This window comes from Alligator mississippiensis, chromosome 1 (genome assembly GCF_030867095.1).
Source record: "Alligator mississippiensis isolate rAllMis1 chromosome 1, rAllMis1, whole genome shotgun sequence".
In the NCBI taxonomy this organism is placed as follows: domain Eukaryota; kingdom Metazoa; phylum Chordata; order Crocodylia; family Alligatoridae; genus Alligator; species Alligator mississippiensis.
The window spans coordinates 224,226,689-224,241,915 of NC_081824.1; the positions used below are offsets into that span (position 1 = coordinate 224,226,689).

At 39.6% G+C, this 15,227-nt stretch overlaps 1 protein-coding gene and 1 long non-coding RNA gene across 6 annotated transcripts in view; one reads left to right on the top strand and one right to left on the bottom strand.

Moving 5' to 3' along the window:
• The window catches only part of PLCB1 (phospholipase C beta 1), a 777,970-nt gene that overhangs the window by 100,686 nt on the left and 662,057 nt on the right, over positions 1-15,227 (bottom strand). For all 5 annotated transcript variants that reach the window (XM_014595092.3, XM_059720212.1, XM_059720209.1 and 2 more), the window contains 4 exons: positions 13,980-14,056; positions 13,795-13,884; positions 11,422-11,479; positions 8,776-8,862 (listed from right to left, as the gene is read on the bottom strand). In XM_014595092.3, coding sequence (XP_014450578.3) covers positions 8,776-8,862; positions 11,422-11,479; positions 13,795-13,884; positions 13,980-14,056 — 312 coding nt within the window. The remainder of the gene's footprint in view (positions 1-8,775; positions 8,863-11,421; positions 11,480-13,794; positions 13,885-13,979; positions 14,057-15,227) is intronic.
• LOC132247552 (uncharacterized) overlaps positions 1-15,227 on the top strand; it is a 111,034-nt gene that overhangs the window by 87,979 nt on the left and 7,828 nt on the right. The window lies entirely within an intron of this gene.

Consider the following 15,227-nt stretch of genomic DNA (forward strand, 5'->3'; position numbering starts at 1 on the left):
CAGCCTCTTAGCAACCAACAGCCTTAATCATATCACCTAGAAAAGCAACTTCTTCTACCTACCTCTCTCTCTCTCTCTCTGGCACTCTTGGACTGTACTTTGCAAGGAGCCATCTATTAGTTTATCTTTGCATTCTTCCTGGTCTGGTTTTCTAGTGAGTGTAGAATAATATAAGTTTATCTTCTCTCCTATTCTGTCAGGAAAATTGCAGTCTTGGGAACAGTTTAACATACAGAAGCATCAAAATCAATAATCCCTTCAATAAATCATTTATTAGCACATTGTAATTATGGGCATTTGGTAGTTTCACCCAGCTCTCAGAGTAAACATGTCCAACCTAGTAAAGATGGATGGATGTTGGTCATTACAGTGGATTTTCATTAGAAGAGTCAGTATTTGTGAAGCAAGATCCCCTTATAAGTATCTGCTTAGGGGTAAATAGCAGTCTGCTTCCACTTTCATCTGTCCTTTACAGCAAAATGGGGCTGTGTCTGTCCTACAACTTAGCCCTCATACTACTTTCCTAGTGCATGGGACAATAAATAGACCACCCTTGTCTGGGAAGAAGTCACCCACTGGAGGATGACTGAGGGCTGCCCTAATTGAAGTCTTTATAAGGGGAAGGGCTGGATGTATGTGGGATTTCTGAAAGAGTGAATCCTCATGGTACTAAAACTCTGGGTTGGCTTGGGTGCTGCTCCTGTTCATACCAGAAGTGGTTTTGCAGCTGGTGCCATTAATTTGGTACTTCCATGCTGACACTGGTAAAAAAAAAAAAAAATCCAAGTGGCTAAACTTAGGATACTGCAAGAAAGGGCCTAGTCTGAGCAGCTGAGCACTTAAATTCACCTAAATTACACTGTGATCCAGAGAATCAGATTGGCATCTAACTATGGGAGAGGCCTGGTAGTTGAGGCGTGTTCTGAGTACTCTTAGTGCACATCAACAGCACTGAGTTCTCTACAAAAAGCAGCAGCCACGGTTGCTTCCATTAAAAAATGAGTGCAGTAGCACCAGGGCCCTCCTTATACATAACAGCTTAGTGATTAGAGAACTCAACCAGGCAGTGAGGTTCTAAGCATTCCTGAGCCTGAGGACATTCAAACATACATCTCTACTTTCTAGGAGAACACCCTTACCATAAGGCTGTAGAAGAGTTCAGGAGTGGATGTGCTACACCATGCCATCTTGGCCACTGTGTATCTAGGATTGCAAGACTGATGGACAGCCTGGGGGTGAGATGTGATTTTCAATCCCCTCAAGATAAGGGAGGACCTAGAACATGGTCCTGTGAGCATTCTTTCCACCAGACCGCTATATAATAGGTGGGTACCACCTTAGAAGAAGTTTTGTGGATAGGGCCTAATAAGCTCCAGAGAGGTATGAGAGAGAGCTCATACCTCTGTACTTTCCTTTTCCTATTGGCTAACTCTAGGCACATCCCTGCTCAGCGTCTGGGTTTTTGCTTTATTGTTCTTCAAGGGCACCTAGCTCTCTCCCTTGACTCTAGAGGGAATCTATATATAACCTTATTTCTTTGAATCATAGTGTGTGGGCCAGTGCCCACTTGTTAGAGATTGTAACTCTGCTGGCAGAGGTACACAAGGTCAAATCTATATTTTCTCACAGTTTACATTGTTCAGAAGTCTTAAAGTTTGCATGGATTGTTATGTTCTAAAAACTGGTTTACTCATACCTGCTTTTGTTAAACCTCTTTCTATTGCTGTTTCATGGTACAGATTTCTTAGTTTATCATCAAAGAAAACTTCTCTTTCACATCTCAAAGTTCTGCTGTGTGACCTGCATTAGGGCCCACATTCACTCTCACCAGTTTAAATCCCATGCAACTCCACAGAAATAATGAAGCCATTCCAGATTTACACTGGTGTAAAATGAAAGCAAAGTTTGGCCTTTTGGTCCCTTTAATCTTAAATCCTTTTTAAGAACCTAGATTGTCTCAGGCTGCTGGTATAAAAAAAGACCAACTAGTGCTAAATGAATGTGTGAAAAAGAATGTCCTTTGCTAAGAAGAAAAAAAAAGAAAAATAGTTTTCTATCTATTCTCCTTCTCATCTTTCATTAAAATACTGAATTATATTTACATCCTTTCTACAAAGGGTCTGTGACATCTTTATTTTATAAAAATAACAGCATTTTGCAAATTTCCATTGGAAATTTGATGGAGGAGATCGGCCTGTTTGACTTGAAAGCTGGAACTCCCAAGTGAGATATGAGTATGCAGTACCAGCATGAAGAGAGGTTTAATTAACATACTGAATATCATTTCAAATTGCTACATGTATACTTTGCAATCTGTTATCCATGTACATTTTGCTGAAATAACTGAAAACTGTGAGCTTCACTGGTTGATTCACTGGTGTCAGTAGAGTTTTACTGGTTCTAGCTGGTGTGACATGTGGATAAGCCTATTTCACCTTAACAAACAGATCACACTGAGACATCTGTTTCAGGCTAGAAATACCCTGCAAATTCTGTTTATTCTTTGGAAATAGGGAAAAAAGGACAGACACACATCAGTTTACTGAAATACTCCGCAACTAGGGAAAGCCTAAGAATTTCACCTTTCACTTGAACAAGTATATAAAAATATCATGGAGGAGACAGTCAAATCTCCTCACATGATATGGATGCCTGTGCCCCCCTGGGCTTGATCCTGCTGAGCAATCTAGTCCTTTATCCAGCAATAAACTGAGCATATGTTCCACTTAAAGCCTATGAGTAGGTTTCTCCATGTGCTTAAGTCAAGCCCATGTTTGCTCCAGACTTAGTCCACATGGGTGTGCAACTTGTGGAATCAAACCCAGAGAGAGCTTTGAAAATTGCAATCCAAGGAATTTTCTCTTTGTAAAAATATTCTTTTACAGGTGTGTTGCTCATTGAGCCTAAGTAAATTTCATGCATTTCTTTTTTTCTATTGCTAATTTAAGGAGGCACAGAAACAGTTCACTCTTCTGGCTCTGATGCATAAGACACACACAAAAAATAAAAGAAGTTGAACAATATAACAGGGAGTAAATTATTATAAAACCTCTTTAATTCTCTGTGTTTTACTGTTGGGTGTTGCTATACCTCATTTGACATAAAGCTTCAGGTTCAAGGGCGATTTATTTTTAATCTCTCGTGAGAGTAAAATTCTATCTACTGCACAAAAGAGACATTTCTTGCCTCCCAAGGGAGACAAAGGATCTTTTTAATTGGTATAGTGATTTTCGAAATCCTGCTACATAGTTTTTTTGCACTGGTTGGGGGAAATACTTTCAGAGAGAAAACTCTTCTGTTGGGTCTATAGAATTCAACTCCTTCACAAAATCTTGCAAACTGAAATAATAATTTTACAAGTTCCATCCCTGAAATTCTTGAATGACCCCGCTCTGTTTGAACAGTAGTAGGTCTACCAAGGTTTGGTTGAAAGAGCATCTAGTCTTGCTTGGCCTGCAGCAAAGCCAAGCATCTTGGAGAAGTGTTGGAAGAAAAAGAAGGGATGCTGGCCACTGTGGTATTCTGATCCTAAGTGCAATGCCATGAAAACACATTGGGTGAGCCATCAAATTTCCTGGGAATGGCTTTCTTCCAACTGAATTAACATAGCAATTTTGTGCTTCAAGTAGCATTAAAGTCGAATCCAAAATAATTTAAAAAGTTTACTGTATACAGAGTTGTCTCAAAAGTTAGGGAGATAATTCTGTGCTTATTTACAGTCCCATTTAATTCATTGACATAATTTGCATAAGTAAGAGCAGCAGAACATTTTGTTTAAAGCACCCATCACAAAAGAAGTGGAATTATGCAAACAAGCTGTGATCTACAGAAAAGATCAATATATGTTAAAAACCTTCGTGATTTCAAGGTTGTTCTACATTAAGTGTACTTAAATACTTGAGTTTAATGTGCATCAAGGGAAGGGTGTTGTCCATTCTCTCTGCCAGGCACTATTTCAAGAATACAATTATATGATGTGATTGCCTGTGATAACAGAGGATTAGACTTGCAGTCAGGAATCCTTCCCCATCTTCTACTGCTAAGATGAGGAAGACACTGGCATTAGGGGAGTATTACTGGTTCAGAGGTGTGCTGGCTCCTTAATTTGTTCCTGTAATGCCTTGAATAATGTACTATTTTAAGTCTCCATAAATTTTTCAGGTAAAGCACTATTGTAAATTATTGATTAGATATAGCAATATATACACACATTGGGCATAATTAATAATGCATATCAAACTGTGAGATAATATTCTTGTGCTGTTTCAAAATTAATTTAGTTTGCCTCAGATACTTTTATTCTCCACTATTTAAATACAGTTTTAAATAAGAAAAATGTTTTTATCATCTGAGAAAAAAATACATAAATGCTATGCTCAGGGCCATGTAAAGCAATTTAGCAATGCATTAGGTCACATCCAATCCTCTCATTTAAATAAAAAAAGCTAAGAAGGGGAATCCTTATGAGAGGAATATCCTGCTCCCCTTCAAAGTTCTATTCATTATCCCCTGGATAAAGGAACTTTATCTTGCAAAGTGCCAAGCAACCTCATTTCCCCTGAGCTGAAGCCCATCCCCCGGCTGTACTGGACCCAAGCTGAGATGGGTGGAAGTGATGGAACAACAGGAATGTAATGAGCAAAGGATGTGGAACCAGAAAATGGTTCAGACCACCTTTCACAGCTTGGCTCTTCTTTCTCCAGGTACTGAATCCATGAATATGTCAATAGAAAAGAAGCCAGTTGACCTCAGAGAGAACCAATCTGTCTTAAAGGCTAGGGACAGACATTCAAAAAGCCTGAACCTGAACTGATTCAATCCTTACAGGTTGTCTAACCTGGCTAGGCTAAACTGGTTTGTAACCAGACAGACATCCCAGAAATGCAGGCACAGGCCTATAGTGGCTCAGGCTAGAAGCCAGGGGGTGCTAGAGCATCCCTCCCTTCCCTTCCACACTGCTGAGCTGAGGGTGGGGGGGTGGTTAGGCCCCAGCAGGATACTCTCATTAGGGAGGGTCCATCCCCTCGCCCCCACCGAGCAGCCCAGCAGGGAATTGATGACAGTGTTTATCACTCCATTAAGAAAACAACAGAGGGACATTACCAGCTACCTGTTGATCCTCCCTTTGTCCCGTCTGCCACAGCATGGACCATAGCCAGCATGTGGTCTGCCAGCTAATACTGTGTGTAGGTGTAAGGCAGATGGGAGTATAGTAGTGCTGCATGTACTTAGTTGTAAGCAATCCAAACCCCATGCTGCTCTGAACATACAAAATTCAATGAGGTGTAATAAGTTGTATTCGTATAGCAATTTTTAAATTATTTACAAGGGAGCAGAGGCTGAAGGGGAAGATGAGACAGACAGAAAAAGGCTTAGTGGAAACCAGTGAGTACAGAGAGAAGACAAGGAATAAAGATGTGTAGAAATGAAGAAGGGATAATGAATATGAAGCAAGACAGAGGAAGTGAAGATGAGGGAAAATAAGAGAGCCAACACACACACTTAAATATATGTATAAGTATATACATACATATGTATATATGTATGCATGTGTACACACACACACAAATATATATGCATGTATGTATGTCTGTATGTATGACTGAAAATAGTGCTGTCAGGGAAAGGACAGGGGAAGCAACTATATACAAAAAACATACATTTTAAGTATGATTAACCATCTAGTTCCACTTCATGATGCAGTCAGTATCTGATGCTCCAGAGGAGGGCTTCCATTAAAAACCTTAATGTACTCCAATTGCTACCTGTAATTCATGAACCTGCAGGAGTATAGCTTTTGAACTAGCTTTCCATTGTGCATTTTCTATCATGATACTCAAGACAGAGAGCTATAAAAGAAAGCAAAGGATCAGAAATACATTTGTGATTAGAGAGAGTATCCAAGTTACTATGCTGATGCAGTGTGAAATCCTGGCCTCTGTTAAAGCAAAATTCCTATTGACTTCAAAGGCACCATAGTAGACAGAAGGGCAGCTTGTAATCTTTTTGCTCTCAGCATCAGTTCAGGAGTCAAACAAGAGTAGGAAAGAAGTTCAAGATGAAAAATTATTAGCTTAAAGCCAAGCAACTGAAAGCCTGCAAAGCAGTCTCATGGTTAGAGCTTGTTTAGGGACTAGAACAGCATTGATTTATACTTTGTGCAATTTCACAGGCTTTTTTGAGGTGTTTATAGGCATACATGTGTGGTGAATTTAAGCCAGATACATGATCTCTTGAAACCACAAAGACCTTTTTATGCAGCACACCTTTTTACAGGACTCAAGTAGCTTTTGAAGGATATGTTATAAAACTGCAGCAATTTAGGGAAAAGCTTTTCTTCCAGTTTCCTATAGACTCTGTCATAAGGGTAGTCACAATTTTACACTTACAAGCATCTTAATGCCATTATGCCAACACAATGGCTAAGTCTACATTCTTGTTTTTGTTCTATGAGTTTGCTTTGTGCCTAACACTAGAAATTTTGCAAGTCACTGGTAAATAACAAAGCAAAAGTGATGAATAATGTGAAGGTGTCCCCAGAGATACTGTTTATAGGAGCACTCACAACACAAGCGCAACCTCCCTAAGTACATTAACTAGTATACATAGGGACAGAGCTTGCATTTCTTGTGTATCCATAAACTCCCACTGCTCAGGCAGGTTATGGAATCTCCTGTTTGGAGGTTTGCAAGAAGAGGCTGTATAGGTATCCTGTCTGGGATGGTTTAGGAACAGTGCAACTGCTTGTGAAGGGCGCTGCACTGGATGACTCTTACAGTCCCTCTCCAACCCTATAATTCTTTGAGTTTAGTGGGAGCTTTGGATGCATGAACAAAGCAAGACTGGATCCACAGAAAGCTGCATCTAGAAAGGCTGATATTTGTATAGAGTTCTGAATTTGTGTGTACACCCTGTAAATACTGACAACTGGGGAAATCTTTTGATCTATTCCATTGGGCATGGCCTGCTGTGAAAGGAGTTTGGCTTTGAATACAAGCCAAAAAATGAGCTTATATGAAGATCTAGTTTTAGCCAAATCTTCTCATCCAAGCAAGACCTACAATCAATCCTGGACTGAGCAAAACCTGTGCAGTGCCATTCTGCTGGAAAGGGAAAGAAGCAGATCCTCTGTGCACTCTGAAGCATGTCAGGAAGGAGGCCCCAAAGCAGGGCCTAGCAGGGGAGGTTAAAGGCACTGCTAAAGGAGCATTGACTACAGGGATGATCTAACGATATGCCAAAAGGCAAAGCTATTTTGTGCCCTAAAAGCTGTGCATCTGAATGCGAGTAAGACAATTCTGATTCCCTCAACTCTGAGTATAGTTTCTCTGCATGCAACACATATATGCTTATTGTGGGTAGCAAGTCCTGACTATTAAGGCCTCCTACTGCTTAATTTAAAAACATATACAGTCAGTTTTGGGACAGAAAAAACAGGTGAGGAAATGTCTATTTAAAAAAACCAAACTTATGAAATTTTAACTTTCAAATGACTGACAACGAGTCTTTACATTTTTCTGTGAATTTAAAGTCTCTTAATTAAAAGAGTTAATGTTTCTAAAGGCAAGCCAATGATTTTACAACAACAAACACAAAAAGAGGTATTTTGAATGTTTATGAAAAAGATATGCTCTGGACCCAGCTATGACAGCATTTCAAAGTTTTAACCTTTTGGAAAGGTAATTTTTAAAATCACAATAGAAAATTAGAAATCCAAATATTTTTATTGCTTCAAATGTACTATGTTTATCATTTACAAATCATTAGCTATAAAAATATTTACCTGATTTAGCCTTTTGATATTTCATGCAAATGAGAGGACAACACTGATTATCCTGCTGTTAAAGTTAAAACTCCCCATTACAGTCAACTGAACTCTAATGCCAACACTGGAACATTAGGATTGTCGACACAGACAAGAAATTAAAGGTGAAGCAACCAATATATTTGAGCTAATAGAAATATAAAAGCACAGAGGACAACAAGGGCTCACAAAGAATTAGACCACAACCAGAACTCTGGTGATATTGTGTTCATGCATAATAGCCTGATGATATAATTAATTATGACTTCCCAAAACACATCTTATAACTTGTAGGAAGCTTGAACTTGTTCCTCCAAAGTCAAAGCGAGGACTCCCAATGGCTTTGGCAGAAACAGGATCAGGCCCATAATCTTTGTAATAAAAAAATATATTGCATGTGTGATTTCAGAATACCACATGTTCTCAACTGACACAAAAGAGAGTAAGAGTCAGTGCACAAAATCCAAAGTAGAAAAATCAGCAGATAGTATATCAGGTTGAATCACAGTATTACGACAGTGCTCATTGTTTTCCACAAAATTAAATTCTCATCTGGTACTACAGACTGTTATTAGCATCTTGATAGTTTGAGCTACGCATGCTAAAAAGATATCTCCTTTTTAAAAAAACATACAAAAAACCCCAAAGAAAACCTGTGTTTTGTTTTTTTACTGCTAAAGCACATTACAGTGAAGGGCACACTCTGCTGGTGAGAAGCACCCTTTACACTGAATACCATTTAATGATATTTTATAAGACTAAAGTTCCACTTAATTATGTAGAATAAGGGCTTGCAGGCTACATGACCTTTTCTCAGAATCTTGAATATTGGAGAAAGGGTCTAATAATATTTCCTCTCTGTGCATGGACTTTATCACAATTAAGTACCAGCATAACTAGTGCATAACAAAGGTTCAGCTGCCAAAATAAAACTTTTCCAAAGCACTATATGACAGTTCAAAATTCTTTACCTTGGGCTTTTCATCCAGTATTTGTTGGCGTATCTCCTTGTGTTTTTCTATGAGTTTCTCCTGTCTCTTACTCTGAGCATCTTCTAGCTACAAGAAAACAACAAAATGTTCTTTTTCACTCAAGGGGGACAAGGTTCTTTGGGTAAATGCAATATCTTTTATTAAACCAACTAACTAGTTGGAAAAATCGTTCTTTGCAACCTTTTGGGCACAAACACCCTTCTTCAGGCATAGGGAAATTCTGCTAGTATCATGTGTTCTCCATGGTAGAACAGAAGTTAATATGCAAAATGCAGGTCTGTGAAAATGCAAGTGTGTGGCAGTGCGGATCAGAGGAATGGGCACAATAAGGGCAAGACAGGTACGTGTTGGGGAAGAGGGGGAATGTTGAAATGATGATAGAATGTAGCTGGTAAAATGCAGACAGGTTACCTGGGGTTATCAGATGGCAGGCAGGTTATAATGTGCCATAAATCCAATCTCTATATTTAGTCCATGATTTTTTGTATCCAGTAGATTTTTGAAGTGAAGTTCATAGGCTCATCTACGAAAGGTGTTTTGTAAATTCCCTTTGAAGATAAGAACTAAGAGGTTGGAGAGAGAGTGGTTGTCTTGTGAGAAGTGTGCACCCATAGGTAATTGGATATTTTTGTCTTTGTGGGTTTTCGGTGCACGTTCATTCTGGTACGCAGTGGTGTTTGGTTTCTCTTACATATATTCCATCAGGGCATTTAGTGCACTGGATGAGATGTATTACATTTCTGGAGGTGCAGGTGTAAGAACCAGGAATGCTGATGGTTCCATTGTGGGGTGTAGTTATTATGGGAGTGGTGGAGATGTGTTGGCATCTAGTGTGCTTTAGGCCATAAGAAATTTGCTTCTGGTGATGAGGTTGGCAAGGTTCGGTGCTTGTTTACAGGCTAGGATAGGTGGTTCTGGAAAAATCTCTTTAAGAATTGGGTCTTTTTCTAGTATGGGTTGCAATTGTTTGAGGATTTTCTGTATAGGTTCCAGGGAAGGATGGTATGTCGTAACTAATGGTGTGTGATTTGTGAGGACTTTCTTTTTGTACTGCAGCAATTTTTCACGTGGTATCCAAGTGGCTCTTTCAAAAGTATGATCTATCTCTCTAGAGGAATGTCCTTGTTGAGTGAAAGCCCCTTTGAGATTTGTGAGGTGACGATCATGGGTGTTCTCTGCAGTGCAAATTCAGTAGCATTGGAGGACTTGCCTGTATATTTCAGCTTTTCTGGTGTGTTTAGGGTGATTGCTGGTTCTGTGTAGCTATGTATGTTGTTGGTCCATGGGTTTCTTGTATATGTTGGTTTGTATTTTACCATTCCCTCTGATCCTTACTGCCATGCATTTGCACTTTCATAGACCTGCATTTGCATATTGGCTTCTATTCTACCATGGAGAACACATAACACCCGCAGACTTTCCCTATGCCTGAAGAAGGGTGTTTGTGCCCAAAAGTTTGCAAAGAACAATTTTTCCAACTATTTAGTTGGTTGAATAAAAAATGTCACATTTACCCAAAGAACCTTGTCTACCTATGTCCTTAGAACAACACAAACAACCAACAACCCTTTTTCACTCAACACACAGACCTGATTTTCCCCTCCCAATTAGAAAAAAAATGTGTATAATGAAAACTGTAAATATTTGTAATACAAGTGCACAGTTCTTCTCTTTACATGAGCCCGTGACTTAAACTGATAGTCACAGGTGATCCAAAGGAATTCAAATTCAGAAGTATTTAATATAATAGTCATAAAATGTAAAGCACATTTTTATTGTATTTTGTTACAGACACTGGACCTTTTCCTTCAAGGAACTATGTTTACATATGTGAAAATAATATATTTATATAGTTTGGCTCTGACTGTGCCAAACATTTAAGAATGCAGTTGATTTTAATGGGAATTAAACACATGCTTAAAGCTAAGGATATTCTTTAGTTCTTTTCTTGAATCAAGGTCTTTGTTAACAAAAATAATTAGGCTTTTGCATTAAAATGTCTCTTCCTTGCAGATCTGTTGGAACTCAGTGGTGTCTGCTTCCCAAAGTTTTGTTTTAACATTTTTGATAAAGAAAGATATGGGAATACATAAGATTCAATATATTGAAAAACCCTTACAATTACAGAATAGCTAGCAGCTTCTCGTGAAGTTCTGCGAAACAAAGTCTTTTATATCTTGCAGCACTCTGTTTACAATTCCTGTGCATTTCAGCAATTTTCCAAATATAATCAAGGATACTCTGCAATTGCTTGTTTATCCACTTTCAGAGATCTTTGTCATTAGATTTTTGAGAGGGCAAACCATTTAAAAAAGTTCTCATGAGCTACAAGCAATAAATAGCATACAGTTGCTATGAATAAAAACATGGAAGTCAAAGATCCAAACTCATCTATAATAGAGCAGAAAAATTAACTAATCCCTTAGTTACCTATTGCTCAGAAGAAAACAACCCCACACATCTCCAATGTCACATGGAACAGAATGTATCTAACACTCTGGGCTGTTGTTATTCAAGCTGCAGTCACCAAATCTTCATTTAAAAGTTTAGAAACTCTCCAGTATGATAATAAATATGGAAACTGACGTTTTACAAAATGTACATAAACATAATGGCCTGACTTACCCTTTTGATGTATTGCACCACTTCCTGGATATACGATCGAATCATTTCAGTCTTCTCTCTGAAGACAAGTGATTAACAAGTTATTACAATCGATAGAATTACAACAGTCTGTTTGTGAATTCAGCTCCCTCCTTACAGAAGGGGGATTATGCTTTGATGGCACAGTTCTGTCCATCCATCCCCCAATCCATCCATCCATCTTCATTTTTAACTGGCCTTTCACATGGGGAGAAGGGGAATCTGTCTTCTAGGAAGTGTACAGATTTTACTGAGGCCTCTCACAGTGAAATAATGTTGTGTCCTTCCTTTAAGCCCTGATAACATCCAACAAGTTCTGCTCTTTTACTGAGCTCTTCAGCATGGCTGTTGTGCCCTTTTAAGTGTCAAAATGGAATCCAGAGAGAACACAATACACAAGCAGCCACCCGGTGCACTGTGTCCAACATGTGGCACAAGGAACAGCACAAACAGGTACTAGAAGCGACATCCTGGCTCAAATGAAGACAAAGACAAAATCCTGAAATGCAATGTTCACCCCATAACATCATTAAGTAAACTAGGACCTCTGATTTCAGAGCAAACACTTGCATGTCAGAGCATTTCAGTGAGAAAATTTTACGCAGGTATCAGATAAGGGTCAACTCAATAACTCCAAATGATTGCACACTGGACTATTCTGCTGACGTTGAATTTTTGCTGGTGTTGTGCTTCCGTGCATTGAGACATGCTAGGGGTAGGGCATAGCTGGTTATACTCTGTGCTTGAATTGTGTTGTCTTTCTGTGCTCTAAAACAATGCTGCCCAGAGGCATAACTTGAAATATTGGCACCCTGGGCAATACAGGGAAAGGGGAGGTGTGAGTGATCACTTACCTCCCTGTTCAAGGGCTGCTGCAATTGTGTTGACAGTATGGGCTGCTGCTGCCTCAGCCAAAACTTCTCTAACAGGGGCTGCTATAGTGGCAGCAGTAACAGTGAGCTTGGGAACTGCTCTTCTCGCTGGCTGGTGCCCTGCTCCCATGCCAACTGCCTCCCACCTTTCCCCGTCCACCACCTAAGTTACACTACTAAATTGCTGCCCATTTTGTTTGTTGGTTAACTCCCCAGCTGCCTCCTTGTTTGGGAAGCAGAAAAAGAATTTTTTTTATAGCAAACTCTAGACCCAAAACAGATCTAAAATAGAAAAATGAAAGCCTGGAAAGCTCAGCACATTATATTACTCTGTGTGTATTGTGACTTCATATTTGAGGGAGAGGAGATGTAGTTGTAACTACTAAGCACAGATAATTAGGAAAGGATTCACTGGTTCTGCAGGAAGGTCTTGCTATCTGTTCAACTGGGACAGGGGCAAATTACATTCATTTGATGGAATAATTGGGAAGAAACATAGCTGAGTTTCCTAATCTGTTCTCTCCTTTCTCATGGGTTCTCCTGCGGAAGGCGTTTGAGGGAACCCTGAAGGATTTTTATTTGCCTGCTTTTGAACACTTCTAAGCTTGGCATCTCATTAATCTCTCTACTGATGAATTATTTCATGCTATAATTGATTTTACAGCTAAAACATTTTTCATAATACCTAAGTGATTTCCATTTTACTTTCATGATATTATGCCACCTTTAACAACCTTAAATAATTCTTCCTCCTCCTTCATATGATCTCTTATTATGCCCATTTTTTGTCTTTTCTTTAGGCATCTTAATAACTTCTCCTGCTCTCTGTTCTTAAGTAAGGCACTGCATCTTTGCATCTTTGGGCCCTCTTTTCAGTGCTTCTGAATACACTGTTATTTTTGGAATTGAAGTAAACTAAATAGAGTTAAGACCACTTTAATTTTAAATCAGTCCTCACAAAGAGGTTGAATGTATTTTATTAATCCATTTTAAAAGTTAAGTTAGATGGTTTTTCTAGTGCCCCCATGTAGACAAGCCCAGAGATACTTACATCCAAAGCTAAGGCCTAGTTTTCCCCATGCCCTCCTGCAACAGACCGATAACTTTATATAAGGGATTTAAAGCTAATGGGTCTTTTTATGAGTGTAAAGTTACTTGTAGGTGTGCTGACAAGCAAAGGCTATATGTATTCTGTCACGACACAGGTGCTTTCCACATTTGCTCTCAGGTAATGCATGGTCCCTCCCTGTACAGTGTAACAGCACCACTACAGCTGCCAGAGGGTCTGCAGTGGTTATGGAAAATGGGGCTGGATTAGTCCCATGAAATGAAATTAGTGTTGACTGCTACTTCCGTGACTGATTACTGCCTGCAAACTGACTGCCTGGCATTTAGGGCTGAGCCTTTCCCTTTCTATTTTCCACATGTGAAACGTCCTTGACCTTCTTTATAAAACTGAATGCACTTTTAAGGACATACTTACTCATCCATTTGATTTTTATCCTTGGATTTTGCTTCTGTGATCTTCTCCTGCCTCTTCTTGTCCATTTTCTTCTTTAATTCTTTCTTTTCTCTAAAGGAAAGAGGAATAAAGATTAATCCAAAATGTATATTCTGTACAAACTTAGCCAAAGAAGATTTAATTAGTTAAAAAACTCAGAGCCTTACTTTTCACAAGTTTCTTTTAATTTCTTTAACTGGCTGTTCTGACACTCTTCTGCTACATCTGTCAACTTCTGAATGAGCTGGGGAAAAAAGCCCAAAACAATTACATATTTTACATTTTGTCATCTTAAATAAATCTAGCTTTCTTCAATAATATATGGTGATGAACATATGTAAATATTATATCCCCTCTTTGATCTGTGTATAATTAAAAGATAGCAACTGCTCTATCAGTGAGGCAGGCATCATCAGACTGAGAACTGTAGAATTATATATATTAGCTCCCTGTTTCTCAAGAACAGCTGTTTCCCAAATTATCTGATGTAAAAGCAAAGGGTAGTTATATAATATTATTCATGTTACGCACTGGAAAATTGGTGCTCATTTATAAATTCAATTATAAATTGCACTTCTATGACATTATCTAGTACAAGGTTTCTTTGCAGGTGTGGCATTATTATTATTTAGAACAATTTTGATTTGGTTGTAGAGAAATAACAGATTCCTACAAAGCAGGTTGGACGGGGTTCTGGTCATATTTAGGAGCATGAGCTACAGCAGGACTGGGCAATTACTTGGGCTGGAAGGCCACTTATGAAATTTCTGTGAGCTGTTTCAGGCTGGGGAGGGAGGCAATTTATCCTATCTGGCCTTGGTTGGCCTACCCTGAACCCACTGTCAGGGGCACTGATGGAGCGGGTGGGTGGGCAGTGTCGGTAGGGTCTCCATGGAGACTGACCTGGGACCCTAGTGGGCAGGGCAAATTCAGCCAGGCAAATGGGATGGGGTTGTGAGCAGGTGGGGAGCAGCATCCAGGAGTGGGATGGGCAAGTGAAGCCGGGATTGTGGGGCATTGAAAGAATGGGACCAGAGCCCTGGGCAGAGCCAAGATCCACTCCCTGCATGTCCCTGTGATGGGCGTCGGTTCTGCGGGCAAGGACATGCAGGGAGCAGATTGCAGCTGCTCCCTGGGCCCCAGCCCCACACTGTCACTGCCTGCAATCCTGGCCATGCCCACCCACCCCACTCAGTGTAGATAAATGCAGGGTACTGCACCTGAGGAGAAGCATGCATACAAGCTGGGGAGCTCCCGCCTTGTGAGCACAGAGGCGGAAAGGGATCTTGGAGTCATTATTGACTCCAAAATGAACATGAGCCGCCAATGCCAGACCGCAGCCAGCAAAGCCAACAACATCTTGTTGTGCATCCAAAGTTGCATCTCAAGCCGGTCCAGAGAGGCGATACTCCCCC